Genomic DNA, 27,248 nt, shown 5'->3' with positions numbered 1-27,248 from the left:
TAGTATTTTATTTGAAAATAGCTTTAACTTAGAAATCAGTAAGAGAAAGGGATATAGGAAAGACCCAAATGTGTTGAGATTGAGATTGAGATATCACAATCTATGGGATCCTGGGACTGAGGCTGGGCTCAGACTCCCTGCTCAGCAGGGAGTCTGCTTCTCCCTCTCCCTCTGCCCATCCCCCAGCTTGTGCTTGCCCTTTCTCTCTCTCTTTCTCTCTCAAATAAATAAAATCTTAAAAAAAAAGAAATAAAAATAAAATTCATAAAATTTTGAAGCCATGAAGAATGTTAGAGACAGACTCTACTCTCCTCCCCTACCACCACTCCCTTTGTAAGTTAGTTTCAGCCAGTTCCATACCAAATTGCTTTCCTCAGTTCAGGATATAGCTCAGTCAACAGACTTCAGTTTTGTATTCATTTATGTTTACTGTTCATCTAATGGGATGAACAGTCCCTTTAATGACTTAAAGGGATGAAGTGACTAAGTGGAGAAACTAAGGCAATGAACCACTTAAACCTGGATCATTGAGAGTTGCTGTCATGGTTGGCCAATGAGTGACCCCTGCAGAAGCTGGACAGGGAGGAGAGTGAGGTCAAGTTGGACATTTCCCTGCTCCTCCCTGCCATGTCTTCTCCAGGGGGCTATGTCTATCAACCACAGCTCAAGGCTCCTCTAGAAGCAGTCCCCTCTGCAGGGTTCTCTCTTTGCAGCTACAGTGACTACTTCCCTCCTCCGATCCCTTTGGACCTAGGGGTATATCGGCTCTTTCCACTGTTACCAGCATGTATATAATCCCTTTGTTTTCCTCTTGGGCTCCTGAAAGCAAGTATCTTTCAGAGCCAAACATGATGTCTCATTTGCTGAGATTTCTGGGAAAAAGCATATGTGAATCTTCTTCTGCATGCAATCATATGAGGTTGTGAAGCTTGGGTCTGTCAACCCCCAACTTGCTGCCAAAAGGGTATCTGGCCTGGGGATAAAGCCTGCACCAGGTGAATCAAAAGGGAGACACCATTTGAACTCTACATCAAACCACAAGTAAAGCCAGATTTAGGACAAACCACTAATAGGTCATTGCAAGCCAACTGCTGGAATATCCATCCTTGGTGGCAAAATGTTCTCTCCTTTTCTCTGTTTCTTCAGTAGGTCCTCTCATTGCTTCCTCCAGCATGAGTAGGAAGTTTGAGTAAGAAAAAGTGAGCATTCCTTAAAATATTGATATGATGCAAAATGAAAACTGGGCAATTAAATCTAAATAGTTAAAAGGAACAAAAAATTTGGTGAATTGACTATTGATGAATTTTCTTGCTTCCCTTGAAGTCAGCTTTACCTATAGAATTTTCAGTTATGCGAGCCAATAAATTCCCTTTTTGCCCAAGCTGGATTTGAATTCAGTTTTCCATTATTTTTTTTTTCAGTTCTAACTGATGGAAGACTAAATCACAAAGAATTCTAAAGGCTAAACTACAGTCATGACAAGTGAGGGTGGAGTGAAGAACAGAAGGTGCTGAATTTTTGTAGCAGATGCTGAATGAATGTGAACGCAGGAGGACATCTAAGGGAAACATTTGAAGCATATAAGGAACTCGATTGAGGAGCAAATCTATATTAATACTTAGAAGTTCAAAGCATCAAGATGTTTTAATAATTGGTCCATTTAATATTTTCATTCAGGAGCAAGAAACAACTATTCTGTACCTAGTTTCATTATTTTCTTAGTGCCAGCCATCTTTCTTGTACATGTTTTGCCTTTTTAAATTGATGTTTTAACTTGCACTAATACTGATAATTTCATTTTCTTCTAGACATCGGTGGATTTTTTTCAGATTTGCCCCTCACTATAAATAGAGGGCTTTTGTTCTTACTAAAGACGTCTTTCATCTGGTCAATACATCACTAAACAATTTATCACTGAAAAATTATAATCTGCTTTCTAGTAACATCTTAAGCCTGACAATTAAAATTAAATTCAGATATCTCTCTTCAATTTCAGCATATATTTTACTAATAAGTAACTTTGCTTCTACAAAAACTTGTATTTCCATGTCCACATTTTCTTTATATAAACAGTGTTAAAGATAGCAGGGAGGGAAAAAGAACAGTGAATATATCCTTACCTACAGCATAATACTGCTCTACATGAGAGGGCCAAATTGAGGAAGCTCCTCTTAATTTCAGAATGGAGGGCATACTTCAGTGTTTCACCATCAATGATGAGGGCCAGGTCATTTTCTTTACCTATCCGGGTTCCAAGAGCTTCACAGTTCTGAGTAACTGCTTGTTGTGTTGCCTAAAACAAAGGTGGGGGGAGGGAATAACTTTATTTTTCTCATTTTAAATATAAATGAAAACACTTTCTGAATCAAGATGGTAGACTGAGGCATATTTTTACCTCATTCTTTCCTTCAAATAGCTCACTGAAATTAAAAAGTAAATAACATGAAAAGAAGATTGACATCATTTGTCATCAGTGAAATGCCAATTGAAACCACAATGAGATAATACTTCATATCTATTAACATGACTGGAATCAAAAAGTGAGATAATAAGTGTTGATTGGGATATAGAGAAATGCAAAATTCCCATACACTGCTGTTGGGAAGGTAAAATGGTGTAGCCACCTTGGAAATAGTCTGACAGTTCCACAGATGGGTAAACATGGAGTTTACCCATGACCCAGCAATTCCACTCATACATATATATACCCAAGACAAATGAAAACAAATGTCTACACAAAACTTGTATGTTTATAGCAGCACTATTCACAACTGCCTAAAAGTTATAACAACCTAATGAATGGATAAACAAAATATGGTATATCCATATAATGGAATATTCTTTGGCTATAAAAAGGTTATGAGGTATTAATGCATGCTACGACATGAAGGAACCTTGAAAATGTGGTAACTAAAGAAGCCAGTCACAAAAAACTGTATGCTATTATGATTCAATTCACATGAAAGTTGAGAATAAACAAACCCATAGAGACAGAAAATAGATTAGTGGTTGTTCAGGGTGGGGGAAGGAGGATGAGAGAGATGATTAACTAAAGAGTAGGGAGATTCTTATCAGAGAAAGACATGTATCATATGACCTCGCTGATATGAGGAATTTTTAACCTCAGGAAACAAACTGAGGGTTGCTGGAGTGGTGGGGGGTGGGAGGATGGGGTGGCTGGGTGATAGACACTGGGGAGGGTATGTGCTATGGTGAGCGCTGTGAATTGTGCAAGACTGCTGAATCACAGATCTGTACAAAAAGAAGATAGCAGGAGGGGAAGAATGAAGGGGAGTAAGTCGGAGCGGGAGACGAACCATGAGAGATGATGGACTCTGAAAAACAAACTGAGGTTTCTAGAGGGGAAGGGGGGTGGGGGTTAGCCTGGTGATGGGTATTAAAGAGGACACGTTCTGCGTGGAGCACAGGGTGTTATGCACAAACAATGAATCATGGAACACTAGGGCACCTGGGTGGCTCAGTTGGTTAAGCGACTGCCTTCAGCTCAGGTCATGATCCTGGAGTCCCGGGATCAAGTCCCACATCAGGCTCCCTGCTCAGCGGGGAGTCTGCTTCTCCCTCTGACCCTCTTCCCTCTCGTGCTCTCTCTCATTCTCTCTCTCAAATAAATAAAATAAAATCTTAAAAAAAAAGAATCATGGAACACTACATCAAAAACTAATGATGTAATGTATGGTGATTAACATAACAATAAAAAATTTTTTAAAAAGTAGGGAGATTCTTTTAGAGTTGATGAAAGTGTTCTAAAAGTTGACTGTGGTGACGGTTGCATATATAAGTGAAAATACTAAAACAGATTGAATTGTACACATTAAACATAAATTTTATGTGATGTGGATTATATCTCAATAAAGCTGTTTTTTAAAAGGTACAGAAGAGTGAATTCATATCAGTTGGAAAATATGGATGGATGTTAATAGCATATCAGAAAGTTCAGAAAATTTTTGAGAAAAATGTCAAAGGTGGGAACAAAATAATGGAGTGTACTCTACAAAACTGAGTCTCAGGCTCCTAAGGGAGAAATAAAGAAGTTGTAAAGACTCATCACTCAATTTAAGATGTGTGGGCATCACCTCCCTTAGCTTATTTTCCTCACCCAAATTTTCCTTCCTTCATAATTCACATAAACTGTTGGAAGATCAAAATTTTAGAGAAATGACTCCTCATGCCAGTAGCAGAGTGGAAAATTCAGGAATTTTAAGGAAAATATGTAATAAAATTTTAAGTTATATAGATTAATGCTAAAAAAAATTTCTTCATCAAATACAAGTAAAATAAAATACATCAGTTACCATTTTCTATTGAAACATTAGTGAAATAATAAGTTTGCCAAAATATTTCTTGATTCTTACCAACTCTGTTTTACTTCTATGACTGTGTGAAATGAATGCCATAAAATACTAAATCATATTTAAAAGCTTATTATTTATTTTATTTAACTATAATTTTCAGTTATATTCAATGATCTACAGAAATCAGAGATTTTTTTTATGATCTCCCCTAAACGTATTAATAAATGAAATTTTAAGAAAATGTGCCAACTGGGGAAAATTTTTAAAGCATAACAGGCATCAAGCACCAAAACCTTTAATGAAAAAATCCTCCTCCCTATTTTTCTCAGAAGGTCTTCATTACTCAATACTCATTACTCAAATGAAATAACTGTTTTTCCCAAAAATAAAGTTACTTTAATAATCCTTGAATTAGTGAAGGCTTTATAAACCTGGAGGTCTAATAACAGATGGAATTCAAACACTTTAAATTTGAGTTCATGCTGTGTAGGAACTATGAGGTATTACATATGTGTGTGTGTGTGTGTGTGTGTGTGTGTGTGTGTATAATATATATGATATATATGTATCATATTAAACATTTCTACTTCTGCTTTTTCTACACAGTGGACTGCATATCCCATCAATGATCTCAAGTGACTATTTTGTTGCCCCAAAATAATCTGGCAAAATTGAAGTTTTCCTCACTTTAATAATTCTTCTCATATTTCATTTGGTTAGTGAACACAAAACTTGGTGCTTTTCTAGCTAATATATTGCTTTCAATTTTACAGCTTCTTAAAACAAGTAAATGCTTGGAGCTAAAGCTATTAGTTTAATGTCTTATTTTTTTCTTCTACTCCTAAATTGGTTCTCTTTACCAGTCCTTCTGTTGCCAATGTTAACAGAAGGTAAAGGTAATTCTTCCAACATGGTTCACTCTAGAACATGAGTACCTGAGTCATTTGCCAACACTGATTATGTAAAATCCTGCAGCACAACCTGTAGCACATTATATGGGAAAATTGCATTATATGCTTCATATGTAAAACAAGTCTATCAGTAACTAAGTAATGATTATTTAAGAATAATGAGTTTTGAAAATGACATGACTCTAAAGTTAACAGGAACTTAAAACATAGAGAAAATCTTAGAGAAACAATGTACCGGGATCACTAGGTAAATCACAATATGTAAGTGACAGAGTTTTCCATAGTAAGCTTCACTAACAAGACTAGCTTCTGGAAAATTCTAACTCATTCATCTAATTACTTATGCAAATTTATTCCTCTCAAAAACTTGAGTACTGTCCCTTGTACAAACTTAAAAGTCAAAAGTTAGTCAAAGGCACTGAAATTTCAACAATGACACATAAAGAGCTTGGATTCACCACTCTCATCCTTATAGAAAAAAGCTGAACAAAGTGAAAACCAACCTTCTTTGGACCTATCAGAGATAGGTGAGATCACATGACAAACTTCCACCAGAAATCTGAAGAGACAAGGGAATACAGATAATCACAGCTGAGCTCTGTTTAACTGGAGCAGAAGGTAATACTAGAGTCACAAACTGGTAGGAACACTTAACTGGTAATTTTGAGGAACTGATGTAGGCTGAGTATGGGTTACCACGAAAATGAGACACTCCCTGGGTTGCAATCTTGATGGGTAAAGACTCACATTTTTGTGGATTTACTTCTAGAAACCTCACCAGGTTCTTATGGAGAAAAGCCAAGAAAAATTCCCCTCATGGTTCAGGAAGGAGGAGGGGGAAAGCGACCATTTTGATATATGTTCAGAGCATTCTCCATAATGAAAGCCTAGTCTCCAAAGTTAAAAACTTTACCAGAGTCTTATCCCACCTAAAGGGAAGGGTATTTACCCAATTCTAGCCCCCTCTAACCTCCCTGTCTCACCCAAGGGGAGAAAGATGCTAAGAAACGCTTATAAAGACACAGGGGCACAGGCTCACTAAAAGACTGAGATTTAATCATAAGATCACTTCTCTTCCCACACACCTTACCACACACCAATGGGGTCCCAGTATAGTAACAGTGCATTACACATGAAAGAACTGTGAGGTGCGGATCTATTTAAGGAGGAGTTCTTAGGGAAACCCAAAGACAACAAGGGGGACTAAACAACGACACTAGAGGAATTTGGAGCTTCTCATGTGTATAGCTGCAGCAAACATTAAATACAGCCAGATTACCATAAGACTTCACATTAAAGGCCTTTACCACAATTTCTCTTACCACATTCATCACATTCAGCTCTCAACAAAAATTACAAGACTTGCTAAAAGGCAAGAAAAAGCACTGTCTGAAGAGCTAAAGCAAGCATCTGAACCAGATTCAAAGATAACACACATTTTTGAAGTATCAGACAGTGAATTTAAAATAAGCTATGATTAACATGTTAAGGACTCTAATGGAAAAATAGACAACATAAAAGAACAAATGGGGAAGATAAGCAGAGAGAAACACTTAAGAAAGAATAAAAATGAAATGCTAGAAATAAAAAAGAAAAAAACACTTAACAGAAATGAAGAGTGCCCTTATTGGGCCCAACAATAGACTGCACAAAGTCTAAAAATTAATGAGCTTAAAGATATATCAACAGAAATTTCCCAAACTGAAATATAAAGGGAAAAAAAAGAATTAGAAAAAAAAAATCCCAGAATGGAATATTCAAGAACTGTGGGACAATTTAAAAGGTCTAACATACAGCTAATTGGAATATCAGAAGGAGAAGAGAAAGAGAACAGAAGGAAAATTTTAAGTACAAATGACTAAGAATGTTCCCAAACTAATAGCAAACACATAACTACAGACCCAGGAAACTTAGAAAACACCAAGCAGGATAAATACCAAAAAATTTACACCTATGCATATCATATTCAAACCACAAAATCAAAGGCAGAAGAGATGTTGAAAGAAGTTAAAGGGAAGAATAAAGTAAAAAACAGCAAGCTTCTCATCAGAAACCATACAGTTGAGAAGAAAGTGTTGAAGGAACAAGAGACACCAACCTAGAATTCTATATCCAGTGTAATTATCCTTCAAATGTGAAAGAGAAATAAAGATTTTTCTCAGACAAAAACTGAGGAAATTCAATGCCAGCTGATCTGCCCCATAAGAAATATTTTTAAAGTTTTTCATGGAGAATAATTATGATGTATGTCAGAAACTGAGATCTACATTTTAAAAAAGAAGACTGAAAAGGAATAGATGAAATCTATTTAAAATTTTTTAAATGATAAGAAAATTACACAGTAAAAAATATTTAACAGAAAATAAATGGCTGTAACCATTTAATTTTTAAGGGCAAGGAGGTTCAATATTGGATTACAAAATCCTTTCATTCCTTCAATGTAAATGCCACCTATCTACTCAAACTTTTGATAAAGACTGCTATTTACACGTATTTTCTTTTTTTTTTTTTTTTGCATTTTTAAAATCAAAGATTTGAGTGTTGGATTTGGTATGATGTCAGAAGCAGGGGTGATAAAGGACTAGCCTAAGAATGAGGCAAGAAATGGGGACCAGAGGTAATGTCTAATGGACTTGAGAGTTCAAGGCAACTTATGTAGATTTTAAGGTATGGGGGAACACTGAAGTAACAAATTGGTTACACTCATATTAAATCAAATTTTTAAAAATCACTTACCTCAAATGAGTTTGAATTCAATTGAATATGAGGCATGTGAGCTGATAGCAGTTTACAGGAATATGCTATCAAGAGAGAAATAAACATGTCACATATTTGAAGACTCAATGCCTTCCATGAGTTCATTTTTTAGAGTAAGACATCTATTTATACATTTTCTTCATCATAGTCTCTGCTTTATGACTAGGTCAAAGCCTAGTAGCTCATCTCAAATACTGAGCAAAAGGTTGTAGATTGAAAAAGTTGAAACATTGCTTCATTTAATCTTAATTGGCAACCTAAATAGAAATGGTTGGGAAGGTGCATATAACTAATGGCTAACTCTGTACTTTTAAATGTCTGTGGATTTTTATTTTTATTATCTTTATATGACATGAGATTCAATTTATGCTTTATAACAATTCCAAGGCTTGAGGAAGACTGCTGTATCAAGTTTTGTTGTATCAAGCTGCTATATCAACAGCATTATGTCTACCGTACTCATAAAATCCTAGGTAGGATTGAAGGAAATAAACTCACCCAATGCTCATAATAACGTTCAATGTGATGATCCAGTTAGACACCTCAGAGAGCATTTTCCAGTTTGAAAACTAAGTCATTCTCACTTTAGAAATTAGACTGAGAATATTTTTGTAAATACGGGATTAGCCTATGAGGGCGCAAATAGAAAATCACATCTGTATCTACAAGAATGAAACTATCTCTGAGATAGATGAACCCTTATCAAAAAAGTTTGAGTCTTTGTAAAAGCAGTCATTTTAAATTCTATGAAGCTGAGGAAACATCTACTAACAGTCCAAAAATGTCACTTTCTTTTCCTCCTATAGGCTCAAAGGGGCACAATAGGAAGGCTGCTGGATAAATGAAAGGAATTAACCCCACTGTGAAAATAATAGGAAGTAGTGATTTGAGTGTAAGAAGAGAGCCCTGCAAATGTTGAGTGAGTTAGGATAGTATTTTTCTTCCTTCTTACAGGTTCAGTTTTTGTCTCTGAGAACTAATGGTTGTCCTAAGAAGATAGTGCGTGGGTGTTTAATTCGGCATCTGTCCACAAGTCCAGGAGACCTGCTCTCCAGAGTGCTGGTTCATCTTCTCCTCTCTCACCCCAGCCATCCTCTCAGCAAAATGGAAGTATGGGGTCCCTTATTCAAAAACCAGGGGGAGGGGGGAGGACAGAATGCCATTATAGATTCTAAAATAGAAAGTTTTTCTCTAAAAATATTTTATACTTAGAAAATGTAACAGGGGTAATGGTGATAGACAAAAAACAACATAAACTTACAAATTGCAAAAAATATATAGTTTTGGTGCCATAATCTTATATAATGCGATAAAAATAAAACTTTATTAATGTGATATCTTGTTGGATCATAAGATTTTTCTCTTACACTTCTGCAAATTCATTTATTCGATCATCAAAACTTATACTTTTAGCAACTTTATTTTCAAACAATATATGTAATTGAAAGCAATGTTTGTCACTCTTGGAAAATGTAAGATTGTCAGTAATTTTTGACCATTTTTAATTTTGAGCATCATCTTTCTGATGTAACTATTACTAGAGCTTTTAAGATTTTTTTATAGGCTGTGAGGATATTGTGATGAATTTCTGATATATTATTTTGAAAATTAAATTTTTGTACATTTGTAACTGATGATTCCTATGGAACAAATTTTCTAAAACTAACTGTTCATATAAATCAGTTTCATGTAAATTGGAATTTAATTTAAATGTAAATTTATACACTATCATTTTAATATTTCCTTTGAAATTTCCTGAAACTTGTGGACATCATACAGAAAAGCAAAAGTAGCTTCATGATTTTTATATAATTCAAAATACCTATTTATGTATTCTAACGCAGTCTATCCAATTACAGGAGATAATCACTTTTTAAATGGTCTTCTTCATCAATTATTGGTTCATCTGATGCTTCCTATTTAAACAGTGTCCCCTGCCCCCAGAATGTACTGGTCTTTAAATTTAATTTCTATTTCAAAGCCTGTGGATTTTTTTTGCCCTATTGCAGTGGTTTTTCAAAACCAGAGATTCTAAACTTTTCAAAGAATTCTAAAGATTTCCTGATATGTTTTATTGCAATGTTCATGTGTCCACCTTCATTTTGTGGTAAGTTACTGACAAAGTTAACTGTCTAAGGTTGGCAGTTTCTCTACCAACCCCCAGGTTGGAGAGTTCATATTTGTGCTGGACACAGACAAGCCAGCCCACTGTGGGTTCTCGAGCTGCCCCCACGAGGAAACTTCCTTTCTCCTGAAGCTGTTGTTGCTGCTGCTGGCTCTCTATAGACAAAGCCAAAGGTCTCCATATATTATGATGAAAATCCAGTCACTATGCAAGCACTGAGTGCTTGCTCGTACCCAGCATTATGTTGGGTGCAAATGAAGATTTACAACAGATATATGATAAGCCTCTAAAACCTAAGGAATCAAAGCTAATGCAAAAAAGAAAAAAAAAAAAACCCAGCATTTGGTAAGTGAAATATAATAGTATAAATGCTGCTGAGGTCAAGAAGCAGCAGATCATGTTGAATCATGTTGTCAGAAAGTTTCAGAAGTTAATAGAACTAGTAGTCTTAGAAAATAGGCAAAAATGTGACAGTGGTCCTTATATAGTCACTAGTGACCATTGTCAAAAACCAGTCTTGACATACTGATTGCTAAAAGTCACCCTCCTGCCAAATCCTTAGTCAAATTTTGTATTCAGAATCAAGACTATGTTTAGTCTTTTAACCACAAAAACATTAGCCAACTTGAGCTCCAGGAGAGCTGATGATAATAACTGTCACCACATTCATAAAGGCAGCAGCCAACTTTTCAAAGCCCTTACTGTGTCCAGTACTTTAGAGAGAACTTCACATACATATCTCACTTAATCATCACAACCACCAGAGTTATCATGGTTATCTCCATTTCATTAGTGAGAAAATTGAGGGTTAGAAAAGCCCACAAAAGCACAAGCTCATAAATATAGAGGCAGGAGATTCAGGCTCACAACAGGGTCCTTGGTAACTCTACGGTCTGATTTTCAACTACTGTGCTCTACATTGTCTTCCAAAGATATAAAGATGTCAGCTCTCAGACACAGCTCAATCTTTTTATTTTTGAATCCATCCCCCAGACATTTGAACCATGAAAGTAACATGAGAGCTGTCTAACCAAAGGCTATTGTTTTTCTTGGAAAAAGCTAGAGCTCAGAGAACTTCTAAGAAAACAAATTATGTCAGCACGGTCTTCAGTTTATACTAAGTTCATGGACTCCATCTTTTAGCTGGTCTCTGCAGGCGTAGCCTCTAAGGGGTGATAATAAAATTTAAGCTGGGACCCAGTATTCAAAAGCGGTCAGGGGACTGTGGGCTGCTTTCAGCCAACAGACATGTTTTGCTTTGCCCTTACAAAGTTTTATACATTTAAGTCAACATCTGTGCATCAGGATATTTCATATCAGAGACAGAATTCCTGATTATCTCTTAAAAACTAAAAACCTAGGTCGCCTGGGACTCAATCAGTCAAGTGTCCATCTTTCAATTTCCATTCAGATCATGATCTCAGGGTTGTGAGATTGAGCCCCACCTCAGGCCCCATGCCCAGTGTGGAGCCTGTTTAGGATTCTCTCTCTCCCTCTCTCTCTCTGCCCCTCTACCCCCTAAAATTTTTTTAAAAATTAAAAAAAAAAAAAACCCTGTGCCAATTGCAGACATTTCCAAAAGGCAAGGATGTACTGGCTGCCCCTTCGGGGACCAGCATCCCCTTGTGGACATTGCCCTTCACTCTTGTCCTGCCTGGTTCTCCCAGATGTTTGCAAGCCCTGCTTTAAGAAACTGGAGAGATTGTTTCCTTTCTTCCTTCAAGTCCACCACAGTTACTAAACAATTTTTTTTAATGAGTGCAATTAGATATAGCAGTTATCTAAGAATCCAGTTATTCTCAGCAAAGAATCCTTCAAGTGAATTAGAGACTTCTACTAACAAAAATAGGTCTCATTCAATAAGGATAAAAATTCCCCTACCAACAACAATGGCTGTGTCTCATCTAGGTTGGGTTTCAGTCCCCAGCTGAGGAGACAGCCAGAGGCTCAGGAAAAACAATCCTCCGCTTGTGGGTCTGGAAAAAGGGATTGGGAGCAATTTCGGAAGGTGATGAGAGAGCAATCATCCTCCTCTGTGGTGCTCTGTCCACTGAGCCCCTTCACAGGATATACACCAAGTTACAGTGGTTGCTGAGTTCATGATTACCAAGAAGCATAGCAAGTCACACTAAAGCTGAAATAGGGGAGAGCTGGCAAAAGGAGCATGGTATGCTCTCAAAATTTGCCAGGGGGATAAATGAGTGACTACATCATGGTTGGACTCCTTTGGTGAGTCCTTAATAATTATGTTAACATCTAGCATTCATGAAGGACTTGTAAGTGCTTCACACCAAGCTAAGCTCTTTACAGGGATTACCTCAAGGTGTCCTCACAACAGTGATATGAGGCTAAAACTATTATTATCCCCATTTAACAGACAAGAAAATTGATGTTTAGAGAGGTTAAGCAGATCCTTCAAAAATAGCCAACCCTTCACTGACTGTTTTCTTCCAGCTACACCCTATTTCTCTGCTCCCCTTCACAGCAAAATTCTGAAAGACTCATCTGCACTCACTACACCCTCATCAGTGAGGGTTGACAGATCAACCTACCAAATGGACCCCAAATTTAGTCCTTCTCTCACACGCCCCATCACATCCTCGTACAAGTCACCAGCATCTCTTGTCTAGACTTTTATGAAGGCTTCCTACCTGATCTCCTGACTTCCATTCAGCCTAGTCTCCATACAAGAACCAAGAGATTGTTTTTAAAATATAAACTAGATCATATTACTCTCTTGCTTAAAACCATACACATTTCTTATTGTGGCCTGACAAGCTTTCATTTCCTATCTTCTTTGCTTTCCTCCCCATATTCCAACCACTCCGGCCTTTCTTTTGTTCCTCGAATATGCACATCCCCACACCAGGGCCAATGTGCTCACTATAATCTTTGCCTGGAACACTCATCCCAGAGATCCTTTCAATGCTTGCTCCCTCTTTCCATTTGGGTCTCTGTTTCAAAAGTCACCTTCTTTAGAGGTGTTCTATGTGATTAGCTTGTCTACCTCTTGCTATGCCTTGCTGTGTTTTTATTCTTAGCACTGATTGCAATATTACAAAACACAGTGATCTGCTTATTAATTTTATCTTTTCTACTTGGATATAAGTTTCATAAGGATAGAGACTATTACTCAGGTTTTCATTCCCAGCTCCTAGATTTTCCTGGTACCTAGCAAGTGATCAATATTCACTAAATGAATGAATGTAGAATAAACAAATGAGTGGAGACAACATTTAAAGGTGGTGTCTGGCGCATACAGACTTGTTTTATCATATATGTTAATCTAACTGGAGCTGACTACCATGATGATTATGAAAAACATAATAATTTCAATTCCTTCTCACCATCAAAACATGAATATTCACAGCTAACAATTGACTTTTCAACTCCTATTCTGCACATCTCAACTCTAAGATACAATCATACAGTAAAAGGGGAAAAAAGGCAAAAAAAAAAAAAGACATTGAAAAAAAACAATTGTTTTTCTCCCTCTCTGATGACTTCCCATTCAGTTTTCCCCCCATGAGAGACTCTTTATATATATATTTTTAATTATGTTATGTTAATCACCATACATTACATCATTAGTTTTTGATGTAGTGTTCCGTGATTCATTGTTTGCATGTAACACCCAGTGCTCCATGCGGAACGTTCCCTCTTTAATACCCATCACCAGGCTAACCCATCCTCCCACCCCCACTCCCCTCTCGAACCCTCAGTTTGTTTCTCAGAGTCCATAGTCTCTCATGGTTCATCTCGCCCTCCGATTTCCCCCCCTTCATTCTTCGCCTCCTGTTATCTTTTTTTTTTTTTTTTACATATAATGTATTATTTGTTTCAGAGGTACAGGTCTGTGATTCAACAGTCTCGCACTATTCACAGCATTCACCATAGCACATACCCTCCCTAATGTCTATCACACAGCCACCCCATCCCTCCCACCCCCCACCACTCCAGCCACCCACCATGAGAGACTCTTAACTCTAGGGAACAAACTGAGGGTTGCTGGAGGGAGAAGGGGGTGGAGGGAAGAGGTAATTTGTTGATGGGCATTAAGGAGGGCACATGATGTGATGAGCACTGGGTGTTATATGCAACTGATAAATTATTGAACACTACACTTGAAACTAATGATGTACTACAGGTTGACTAATTGAATTTAAATTTAAAAAGAAAAAAACAATTGAATATTCTCACTAATAATCAAAATGTTTATGAATAAACATACATAATACAAAGATAGGTATATACATTATAGGGAAAATATGCCATAACTTCAAATTTCAAAGGAAAGGAACAAGAAACATACATATTACTCATGTAAGCATTCTGCAGTCTATATTTCAACAGTGTGAAGGAGACAGACTCTTTGCTTTGCTTAGTTTGCTCAAATTTCCTGCCATGTGATGGCAAGATTCCATTGCACTCCATTTACCCAAAGGCATATAAAACAACTACTTGAAGGAAGTTCAATCATTCATTCTTGATACCAGGATATATTTAGAATACCTGTCCAAACAGATTTTCTAAAACTTTATATCTATTACCTATGTTAATTGCAGTTTCTCGTTTATCTCCTGTCAAAACCCATATTCTTATGTTTGCTTTCAGTAAAGTTGTTATTGTTTCTGGAACACGTGCTTGAAGGCGATCTTCAATGGCTGTGGCTCCAAGAAGCAGAAATTTCTAGATATATTTTTGAAAGAGATATTTTTTATTACTAGTTAAGATAAAAAAAACATGGGGCGCCTGGGTGGCTCAGTCGTTAAGCGTCTGCCTTCAGCTCAGGTCATTGTCCCAGGGTCCTGGGATCAAGCCCACATCAGGCTCCTGCTCCATGGGAAGCCTGCTTCTCCCTCTTCCACTCCCCCTGCTTATGTCCCCTCTCTCGCTGTGTCTCTCTGTCAAATAAATAAATAAAATCTTAAAAAAAAAGATAAAAAACATTTTAATATGGCATAAATGGGCAAATTTTGACAAATGTTATGCAGTCTACTTATTATGTAAAGTCCCATACATGTCTCTCACACACACACACACACACACACACACACACACACACACACACTTTCTTCCTAGTCTCTTCCACTGGTCTATTTGTCCCTATTTTGCTACAGCATGAGGCAGTGTAGCATGATAGTTAAAGAGTATAGGCTCATGGGGGTGCCTGGGTGGTTCAGTTGGTTAAGCGTCTGCCTTCTGCTCAGGTCATGATCCCGGGATCCTGGGATCCAGCCCTGCATCAGGCTCCCTGCTCAGCAAGGAGTCTGCTTGTCCCTCTCCCTCTACCCCTCCCCACCCTACTCACCCCACCCTCCCTCTCTAATAAATAAAATCTTAAAAAAGAATATCTAGCAGATTATAATTAGGCAATTAAATCTAGAGAGGTAAGCCCCCTTCCTTTATTATTCTTAAAAAAAGTATCATGATAATTCTCAGCTTCCTCCTACTTCTGTGTGAATTTTAGAACAAACTGCTCAAGTTCTATAAAAATCCTGTTGGGAATTATATGCATTTCCTTTATTATTTCCTGTATTACACTGAATTTATAAATGACTTTGAGGAGAATTGCCACATTTATTATACTGCGGTTTTCTATATATTGAATACACCTATCCACTTATGTAAGTCCTTACAAGAAATTTCATATTTTCTCCATAAGTTTCATAGCACCAGATAGTTTATAGTTTTTGTTCCTAATGTGAATTATTTCCCTATCACTGTGGAGATTCAAGCAGAAGCTCTATGGTAGATAAAAAGGTTTCTATAAAGCATAAGTTGTTTCCCAGAAGCCAGAACAACCTAAACATTCAAGGGTTTTTTACATTGCTATTAGTTGTTAAAATGAAATTAAGATATAAAGTAAGCTGATTCTGTGCTGATAATTAGAATTGAAATAATTTGAGATACTATCATATATAAACTATAAATTAAACTTTAAAATAACCATAAAATTTTTAGTCTTCTCAATGACCAGCTGAATTTTTAAGTGCTAAATATTCAAGTATATCAATCTTATTAGACATTCTTTATCTTCATTATTCTATTTTTGGGCTATTTCTACTATAATACTTTCAAGATATTTCTGTATTAAAACTTTGGATTTTAATGTAAAATTTCCCACAGCTAGCAAAAAGTATTTTCAATAATGATTTATGTTTCTGGGTATGAAACATGGATTTTTAAAAGAATGCTTTGAACATTTTCATGATAAAAACACACAGCTAACTAGGAATAAAAGGGATCCCTTCCTGATTATGTCAAGAGGAGGGGGAAAGTAAACATTTGAAATACTCTCAGATTATTCTGCTCTCTCACAAAAGCCTGTACTCAAAGGAAACTATCTTATCAGAGGCTTATCAACTTGGACTTACCAGAGCCTGTCAATCTGAGGGAAGGGAAATACTCATCTCCAGCACCTTCTAGTTTTCGACATGGGGGAAGACAAATACAGAACTCAGACTCATAGAAGATTGAGATCTAATCAAGGGTTAAACCATAGATCTCCTCTCCCTCACCTTACCACATCGGTCTGTCTCTTGCATGAATATAAGGGATTGCTGATGAAAGAAGTGTAAGGCTCAGACCCTGCTTAAGAAGGAGTTTCTAGGGAAACCTGAAGATAGCCGGAGGATGAAAACAAGAATACTAGATGCAATTTTAGCCTCTAATATCACAGCTACAGCAAATAGTAAACACAGCCTCACTTCTAGTCAGAGAGACATGAAACCTCACCCAAAAGGCCAATTTGCCTCATTCCTTTTATCCAATACATCATGTGTGGCATTCAACAAAAAGTTATAGGGGAGCTCAAGACAAAAATCACAGTCTGAACAGACAGAGCAAGCATCAGAATCAGACTCAGACTCAGATATGACAGAAATTTGGGAATTTCCTGACCAGAAATTTGAAATAACTATGATCAATATGCTAAAGATTCTAGTGGTAAAGTAAATGACATGTTTACTTTTTACAGATGGACAATGGAAGCAGAGAGATAGAAACTCTAAGAAAGAATCAGAAGGAAATGTTAGCAATAAAAAAAAAAACACTGTAACATAAATAAGGAATGCTTCTGATGGGCTCATCAGTTGTCTGAACATCCCCAAGGAAATAACTAGTGAATGTGAAGATATGTCAATAAAAACTTCCCAAAATGAAAAACAAAGAGATAAAAGAATAAAAAAATAAAATAAAATACCAAGAACTGTGGGGCAATTATAAAAGGTATAACATACATGGATTGGGAATATCAGAAAGAGAAGAGAGAAAGGAACAGAAAATCCTTGAAATAATTATTGGTGAGAATTTTCCAATATTAATCACAGACATCAAAATTAGACCCAGACCTCAAAAAACACCAATCATGATAAATCCCAAAAATCTACACCTAGGCATTTCCTGTGCAAACTGTTTTCAAAAGAAAATCTTGAAAGAAGCCAGAGAGGATAAAAAAAAACCAAAAACACCCTCACCTCTACAGGAACAAGGATAATAACTACATTGGACTTCTTTTTCAAAACTATGAAAGCAAGAACAGAGTGGAGTGAAATACTTAAAGAGTTAAAAGGAAAAAAACACCAAGCTAGAATTTTGTATCCAGTGAAATTATTCTCCAAGTGTAAAGGAGAAATAAATGCTTTCTCAGACAAACAAAAATTGAGGAAATTTGTTGCTCTCACACCTGCCTTGCAAGAAATGTTAAAAGTTCTTCAGAGAGAAGTAAAATAATGTAGATTAATAACTCAGATATACATAGAGAAGAGAAAGGAATAACATTAAAGAAGGAATGAATAAGGATTAAATGATATATTTTATTTTTCTTATTGGTTTAACAGATATGTTTTTTTCAAAATATAATAGCAATGACGTGTTAGGTGATTATGGGCTATGGACAAATGCAATGTATGACAGCAATATAAGAGATTGGAGAGACGAACTGGAAATACTGTTGTAAGGTACCTGTCCTACCCATGACATGGTATAGTATTATATGACAGTGGACAATTTAGTGGTAAATGTAAATTGCGAACTCTAAGACAACCACTAAAAACATTTTTAAAAGAGGTATAATTGAAATGCTAAGAAAGGAGAGAAAATAGATCAGTTAAAAACCAGACAAGGCAGGAAAAAAAAGTGGAAGACAAAGAAAAAAACATAAGAAAGGGTACAAATAGAAAATAGTTACAAGTATGAAAGGTATTAAACTAGTAATAACTGTAAAAATGTATGATCTAAATATACCAATTAAAGGACAGACACTGTATGAGTGGATTAAAAAAAAAGACAACTCTATGTTGTCATAAGAAACACACATTAAATATGAAGACACAGATAGATTAAAATAAAAGGATGGAGTTGGGTAATTGAATTTAAATAAATAAAAATTAAAAAAATAGAGGGATGGAGAAAGATACACATACTAACACTAATAAAAGAAGCTGGAGTAGCTATATTATTTTCAGACAAAACTGAATTCAGATGAAGGAAAATTACTAGGAATAAAAAGAGGCATTGCATGATAATAAAGGAGTCAGTTTTCTAAGAAGATGTAACAATCTTCAGTGCACCTAACAACAGAGCATCAAAATATATTAGACAAGAACTCATGGAACAGCAAAGAGAAATAGATGAATGTACTATTATAGGTATATATTAATATATTAATTGAAAAATGGCCAACACTTCTCCAAAAGAAGAGATACAAATAATCTAAAAACACATGAAAAGATGTTCAACATCATTAACCATTAAAGAAATGAGATACTGCTTCATACCCACTAGGATGGTTATAATAAGTTACAGATAGTAACAAGTGTTGACAAGGATGTGAAAAAAATGGAACCCTCAAACACTGGTGGTAGGAATGTAGAATGGTGCAGCCACTTTGGAAAACTAGTCTGGCAGCTTCCCAAATGGTTATATAGAGTTGCCATATGACCCAGCAATTTCACGCCCAGGTATATGCATAAGATAAATTAAAGAATGTGTCCACATGAAAACTTGAATGATTACTTTTGGAAGCATTATTCACAATAACCAAGTGGAAACAATCCAAATGTCCTTCAACAGAAGAATGGATAAACAATCAGGTATCTATGCAATGGAATACTATTTAGCAATGAAAAGTAATGAAATACTGGTACATGCTACAATATGGGTGAATCCTGAAAACATTAAGCTAAGTGAAAGAAGCAAGTCACTAATGACCACCTATTTTATGATTCTATTTATATGAAATATCCAGAGAAGGTGAATCTGTAGAGACTAGAAGTAAATCAGTGGCTGCATAGGGCTGGGGGAGAGAATAGGAGGGTAACAAAGAGTGAAGACTAATGGATATAGGGCTTGGGGGAGGGGGTATGTTGAAAATATTCCGTGTTAACTGTGGTGACGGTCTTACAATTCTCTGAATATACTAAAAACTGTAGCTTATATACTTTAAATGGGAGAATTGTAGGGTATGTGAATTATCTCTCAATAAAGCTGTTGTATTAAGAAAAAAAAATAAACAAGGAATGCTTCAAAGTCTAATTCAATCAGCCAGTATGTAAAATTTATGTTTTACCAATAGAGTGACCCTGGCAACATGAAAGTGGCTCAGTTGGTTAAGCGACTGCCTTTGGCTCAGGTCATGATTCTGGAGTCCTGGGATCGAGTCCGGCCTCGGGCTCCCTGCTCAGCAGGGAGTCCGCTTCTCCCTCTGACCCTCTCCCCTCTCATGCTCTCTATCTCATTCTCTCTCTCAAATAAATAAATAAATAATCTTAAAAAAAAGTAAGTTAATTACTTTAGCAGTTATGCTCTAAGTTATGATGTACTTAATGACTATTGATACAAATGTAGACATTGTCTTTCTTACTCTTAGCCAATAGGAAAGAAACTTAAATCTATGAGTGTCCAAAGGAAATATATTCAAGAGGTAAAGAAGTACTCCTGGCCTCAAGATCTAAGAAGATGATCAGAAAATACCTCCCTAGAACTGAAAACAAGTAGGATCATAACAACGTACATGGAATTATCTATAAGAATCATTTCACAGAACTAGTTGACCCTGACCCGTCTTTGGTGTCAGATTCCAATATTTACCTAACAGTCTGCAGAGAATAGCCATTTAACTGCAACAATAGTTATAACTAATACAACATCAGCTAGAACTATGGAAATTAACACAAGTCATGAAGCAGAAGATTAGATGCTCTGGTGGCTAATATAAAGTAAGAAAAATAACAGTTGAAGGACAACTGGAAGGACAAGTTTTTCTAGGTGGCATACAGTTGTTCCAAGCCCAGAAAACTAGAATTGATGACATAGACTTAAGGAAAAGAAAAGAAAAAAAGTGAAGAACAAAATTCTTTTAGGCCATTACAGCTTGAGAGATACAGCTTTTTTAAAAAAATCCAATTCCCTCTGATCAAAACCTATGTACAACAATCCTCTCATGTATCATTTGCCCTCCTAATGGGTCCATTTTTCATGAAGTACCCTTCTTCAGTGGGGTACCTAGTTCTCAAGATAGGTCTCCCCTGAGAGAGTTGTAATGAATAGCAAGGTCTAGTCCCCAGCCCCCCAGAAGTTTGGCCCACGTGATTCAATACCCAGGAGCTCATCGCTCCTGGGTGAACTGGAAAACATCCTGTGGGGGAAAGGGACACCAATGAATATATTTGACAATTTTCAATGTGATTTTAACGTCACAGAGCCTGTCATTTGCATAAATGACAAAGGCTAAAGAGATATCCTAGTCACACTAAACACAGACACTGAGTATTTTGATGCCTGTAATTTTAACCTCATAGTCATGGAGAGAAAATGCAGTAGTTTGTTAAACAGTACAATAGTACTTTGTTAAAGTATCTAAAACTGATTAGATTTCCATTCAGACCTTCCAAGCACTGTATGCTGCTCATTACTCACTCTGACTATACAGACAATCTGTAATGTGGCACTCACCCAGGTCAAAAACCTCTAAGACCAGATAGGAAAAACTGGCCCATGATAGCCCTTCTACCATTTATGACTGCTCTTTGAAGTTGAAGAAAAAGAATCAACATCAAGCCCTGCCAATTATACATAGTTATCTACCTTCCTTGGAAAGCAGAGGATCTTAAAACATTCAACCCCAATATTTCATTCATCTATTCAATTAATACTTGCTGAACGCTGACTGTGTGCCAGGCACTGTGTACATGCTGGAGACTAGCATTCAACTGATGAATGAACCAGTCAGCTTAAGGCCATGCCATGCCCTGCCCTTGCCACCCACCCATATGACCTGGCAAAGGCAAACGTACTTACTCTTTGACTTCCTTATCACCTATGATTTCCAGATTAAAACTTAAAACTAAAATATAAAATATATCAGTTTGATTGAAAAGGAACTATACAATCTTTCAAGTTCCAGAGGCCAGTTTCCCTTTCTTGCTTTTTTCTTTTTTTAAGATTTTATTTCTGAGAGAGAGAGAGGGTGTGTGGCGGCGGGGAGGGGGAGGGAGGGCGGAGCAGAGGGAGAGGGCTCAATCAGGCTCTGCGCTGAGTTTGGAGCCTGATGTGAGGTCGACCTCAGAGTCCCGACATCATGACCTGAGCCAAAACCAGGAGTCAGAAGCTTAACCCACTGAGCCACCCAGGCACCCCTAGAGGCCAATTTTCCATTGCCCAGATTTCTTCACAAACAACCTGCTGGGAACATGAGGAAGAGGAGGGTTACATAAATCAGTTTGTCCCTTCGCTGTGCTGTGTCAACAGATGCTGAATAATCACCCATGAGGGCTCCTGCAGCATCTTCCTGCACTTGGTGTGAAGCTAGGTTAGGTTCCTAATTTCTCAACAAGATGACTTTGAAAAAAAAGATGAACCCCATGATGTCAAGAAAATCCCCCAGTCTATCAGGGCACCTGTGGCTCAGTCAGTTAAGCATCTGAGTTTGGTTCAGGTCATGGTCCCAGGGTCCTGGGATTGAGCCCCGCATCGGGCTCCCTGCTCAGCAAGGAGTCTGCTTCTCCCTCTCTCCCTACCTCATGCTCTCTCTCGCTCGCTCAAATAAATAAATAAAATCTTAAAAAAGAAAAGAAAATCCCCCAGTCTAAATCTGTTCTGGCCATGTTCCTGCAGAAATGAAATGCAGAGTTCATGGAAGCAAATGACAAAAGAACCCAAGCCAAGAAACTAAGATAAGAATTGGCCCAGGAGCCACAAGATCCCTGAGGCCACCACAAACAAATTCACAATGACCTTCCAATGACAATAGTCTAGGGGGCACGAGATCCCCTGGGACAGTAAGCACCAGAGAATAGCACAATAAAAGTAATGAAATACCATGACTAATCTATGCAATTAACAGAAAAATATTCAGTGATATGGAAAATATTACCAATTTATTGCAGAGTGAAAAATTTTATGATTTGAGCAGTATTTTTATAGGGAACATTTGACAGAGATTTTGGGTGGGAGGAGATTTTTAAATTTTTATGGGAAAAAATGTATGTATGTGTATTAAAAACCTACAATGGAATACTACATAGACAATACACATATATGAAGAAAGACGTTGGAGGATTATACACCAGAATTTCGTCATTAGCCCAATATTACAGATGATTATTATTTACTATTCTGGCTTAGTTTTGTGTGATAAACATGTATTTCTTTTGGATGGGAAAAGTTATAAAAAGGGGTAACAAAATTGAAGTGATTAGGATATGATTCAGAAATGAAAGAAATATTTTGAATATTTTAAAAAACCCATTTTATGAATTTTCAGTATAAGATAGCTTTATACTTCTGAAGGAAAAAAAAACAATTTAACTGAGCTTTTTTTTGTTAAGATTTTATTTATTTGAGAGTGAGCAAGCAAGAGAGTGAGAGAGAGAGAGAGAGCACACACAAGCAGAGAGAGAGGGAGAAGCAGACTCCCCATTAAGCTGGGAGCCTGATCGGGCAACAGGACTCGATCCCAGGAACCTGGGATCATGACCTGAGCTGAAGGCAGACACAACCAACTGAGCCACCCAGGCGCCCCATTTTAACTGAGTTTTTTAAAATGACATCAAGATATGAAAACGTTGGTAAGTGTATGTTTTCACATATTTAACTAGGCATGTAGAATACATATCGGGTATGTTACCTTTTCAATATTATCATAACATTCTTCCAAACTCCGCATTCTGTCTTGGGTAACTGTACTAGCTTTTTTATACTGCGTCAACCACTGCTGATATTCTTCCTCAGTTAAATCTGCATAGGCAACACAGAGAGTTCTCAGCCCTGTAAGAAAGAATGGAATGTAAACTGATCAAGCCACCAGTGATCAGAGAGGAGTACAGAATTTGAAAACAAAATCCAAAAGTGTAGAGGTCATGGGAATGTGAGGTCCTTCACATGGCCTTACCTGCTGTGCCCCCGGCTACCTTGCTGATCTTACTCCCCCCACCACCTGCCACCTCCTCATTGCTTACGGTCCTGTCTCTGCTGATCCTCTTGCTTCTAGACTCTTGAACTTGTTCTGCCCTTGACCTGGAATACTTTCACCTGGTATTCTCCTTCTCTTCCTTTAGTTTCTGTCTAACTCACCCTATAGAGATAGCAGCCCCATCATACTCTGTTCCCCTTATCCTGTTTAATTTTTCTCCATAGCACTTATCACCCCCTGACATTATCTATTATTGGCTAATTTCTTCAGGGTATGAGCTATGTTTTGTTCACTTCTGTCCTAGAAGCTTAGAACAGTGCACAGCACTCAATAAATACTCAATAATTATTTGTTGGAGGAAGGAAAGAATTGAATAAGGCTTTAGTTTTTCAATTTCAAAGTAAGCCAAATTATCATTAAAATAACAGAAAATTAATTTAAGTCCCGTTTTTGCAAAGAAAAAATTTTAGAAATTATATTGTATCCTAATATTTTAGGCTAACTCCTGCAAAACATTAAAATAGTTGAGGATCCCCTAGAAATTAAAGCTCTACAGATAAGCTATAGAAGTTGTTATTCTGTTTTGAGCTCCATTACAATACAGTTCCTATATGCTTCTACCTGTTGTAACCTGCCTACAGCTCACTTATATTTTAAGATGGCAGCAAAAGGCCCAAAGTGCAACCTTGCAAAATATCCAGCAGCTTACAAACTGGAAGGACAAAGTGAGATACTGCTTCCAGGCATTATTAGCTTTACTTTTATGTGATATTACACCTCAATTTTTCAAAACTTCTATAAACTTTTTTAGTGAGTGTTGTTCTTATTCAAAACTCACTCATGGAATTTTATTTCTTGAGGTGGGTGACAAGGCAAAATCAGAAGGATAAGAAGAGAATGACAGGAAAACATCAACTATGTCAGGTTTCTGAGTTATATGCACAAAGTAATTAACTTTGAAATATACAACACATACTGGAAAAACCTCTCTTTTTCCATTAGGGGCCAAGTTCCTACTACAACAAATAGAAACAGATAATAGATGTCTTTGAAGACACTGTTTTTGGAATGAAGGAAGAACTACACAGTAAAAACATACTTTTCAACATTTGCTGGTGGAGAGAGGAAGAAAGGAAAAATAATATCTCAACAGGGTGTGTTTGAGGAACCATTTATTTTTTAAGCAAACAGAAGGCATTACAAAGTCACATATAGGAATGAGCTCCCCTTGCCCACCTATGGGCCAAGCATCAGTGACATGCATTCAGGTTACAATTTTAATATTTAAGAATAGCATTTCAAAAAGAAACAAGATTCTAAACAATGTTCACTTACCTTCTTTGGCAAAATATTCCAGGTGGGTTAATGTCTCCTTCATAAAGCGAGAATCTTCTGAAAGTCTCTCATAAATCACTGTATCCTATCCGAAAAAAAAAAAAAGTTCTTGTGACCAATATCTTACCTAAGCCTAACAATCCAAATTCTAAATACTGCATTATATTTTTATTGTTATATCTAATAGATATGAAGGAACCCAAAAAGCCCCAGGGAAGGCACAATTCCAAAAAGGATACATTACATACAGAGGAACAGAGATAACAGATTGCTCATTGAGAATGCAAGTGAAGCACAAGCTTTAAAAAACTGAAAGAAAAAAATTGTCAATCTAGAATCCTATATTCAGCAAAAATTTCAAAATGAATGCAAGAGAAAATAAAGATGAAATAAAAATCTTTTCAGACATATACAGTCTGAAAAAACTTATCACCAACAGATCCATGCTATAAGATATGGTAAAGGGAATCCATCAGACAGAAGGAAATTATAGCAAATGGAAATATGAGTCTGAAGAGCATTGAAAATGGTAATGACATGAGTCTATGTGTGTATATATACACATATATACGTATACGGATATATATACAATATTTTTCTTGTTATATATTTTATTAAAAAAGGATAACTGCTTGAACAAACTTAATGTAGTGTGAAGTTTATAACATTTGTAAAATTAAAATGTCTGACAAGAGCACAAAGATTGGGAGGAGACAGATAGAAGTTCAGAATTGTAATTCTTATACTACACATGAAATAGTATATTACCACTTGAAAATAGAAAGTAATAAATTGAAGGTGCCTACTAACAACCACTAAAATTTTTTTTAAAAGGAAGAAATTGGAATTATAAAATACTCAAGTAATTCTTGGAATAAAGGAAAAAAGAACTGGGACAAATAGAAAATAAATTGAAGGATGATGTATTTAAACCTAGCTGTATCAGTAAGCACACATGTAAATGGTCTAAACATCCAGTTAAAAGGCAGAGATTTCCAAAACACAAACCAACTACATGCTCCCTGGAAGAATCACACTTTACATATAAAGACACAAATGGGTTAAAGAGGAAGAAAAAGATATACCCTACCCAACACTAATCAAAAGTAGCCTGGAATGGCAATATTATAACCAGACAATAGAGATTTCAGAGTAAAGAGAATTGCCAGGGATAAGGAAAATCATTTTGGAATGACAGAAGGGTCAATTCATCAAGAGGAACTAGTAATTCCGAATGCTTATGCATCTAATAAATCAGTTTCAAAATGAAGCTAAACTAATAGAAGTAAATGCAATGTCGTAAAAACTAACAGAACTTCAAGATGAAAATCATAAATCCACAATGACAGTGGGGATTTCAATATCCCCCTATCAATTATCTATCAATAATTGATAGAACAAGTAAACGAAGCATCATTAAGGATATAGATTTGAACAACACTATCAATCAACTTGACTTAACAGATAGTTATAAACTACTTTACCTCAAAACAGCAGAATATTCAGGCTTTTTAGGTGCATGCAAAACATTTAACATTAGATAAGTCACAATGTGAGCCATAAAACAAGTCCCAATTAAATTAAAAATTCACGTCATATAAAGTGTGTTCTCTAATAAAATCAAATTATGTTATGAATCAAAGGAATATTTCCAGAAAATTCCTAAATATTTGAAAACTAACCCACTTCAAAATAACCCATGAGCCAAAGAAGAAATCAAAAGAAAACTTAGAATATTAGAATATTTTGAACTGAATGAAGATGAAAATGCAGCATATCAAAATTTGTGACATGCTGCTAAAGCAAAGATTTGGAGGATATTTATAGCACTAAACATTTGTATTAAAAAGAAAGATCTCAAATCAAGTTCTGCCTTAAGAAGCTAGAAAAAGAGGAGCAAATCAAACCACAAGTAGGCAAAAGAATGGGAATAATAAAGAGTAGAAATTAATGAAACAGAAGACAAAGAAACATTCAAGAAAAATCAAATCTGAAAGCAATTTCTTTAGGGAGATCAATAAAACCTATAAGTGAAAAAGTAAATAAAACTAATAACTGTCTAGCTAGCCTACCCTCAGGTCCAGATGGCTTTCTGGTAAATTCTAGCAAACATTTAAAGAACAATCTCAATTCCATGCACACTTTTCCAGAAAACTGAAAAGGAAAGAGTCCTCCCCGTTAATTTCATAGGGTCAGCATTAAAAATCAAAGACATTACAAGAAAGGAAAATTAAAGATCACTATCCCTTTTGAAAGTAGATGCAAAAATTCTAAATAAAACTTTAGGAAAGTGAATCCAACTATACAGAAAAAGGATAATATATCATGAACAAATGGGGCTTATCTCAGGAATACAAGATAGGTTTAACATTAAAAAAATCAATTCAATGTAA

The 27,248-nt window shown here is 36.2% G+C and overlaps 1 protein-coding gene across 2 annotated transcripts in view; it reads right to left on the bottom strand.

The window, feature by feature from the left end:
• LOC112826479 (phospholipid-transporting ATPase IB-like) overlaps positions 1-27,248 on the bottom strand; it is a 201,985-nt gene that overhangs the window by 102,887 nt on the left and 71,850 nt on the right. For both annotated transcript variants that reach the window (XM_025874613.2, XM_073894758.1), the window contains 5 exons: positions 24,856-24,940; positions 23,236-23,375; positions 14,657-14,795; positions 7,961-8,025; positions 2,121-2,293 (listed from right to left, as the gene is read on the bottom strand). In XM_025874613.2, the coding sequence (XP_025730398.1) occupies positions 2,121-2,293; positions 7,961-8,025; positions 14,657-14,795; positions 23,236-23,375; positions 24,856-24,940 (602 nt within the window). The remainder of the gene's footprint in view (positions 1-2,120; positions 2,294-7,960; positions 8,026-14,656; positions 14,796-23,235; positions 23,376-24,855; positions 24,941-27,248) is intronic.

The sequence above is a fragment of the Callorhinus ursinus genome, unplaced genomic scaffold (assembly GCF_003265705.2).
Source record: "Callorhinus ursinus isolate GAN/ISIS: 27379988/994484 unplaced genomic scaffold, GSC_fseal_2.0 scaffold7, whole genome shotgun sequence".
NCBI lineage: Eukaryota > Metazoa > Chordata > Mammalia > Carnivora > Otariidae > Callorhinus > Callorhinus ursinus.
This window is presented reverse-complemented; position numbering and strand designations above follow the sequence as displayed.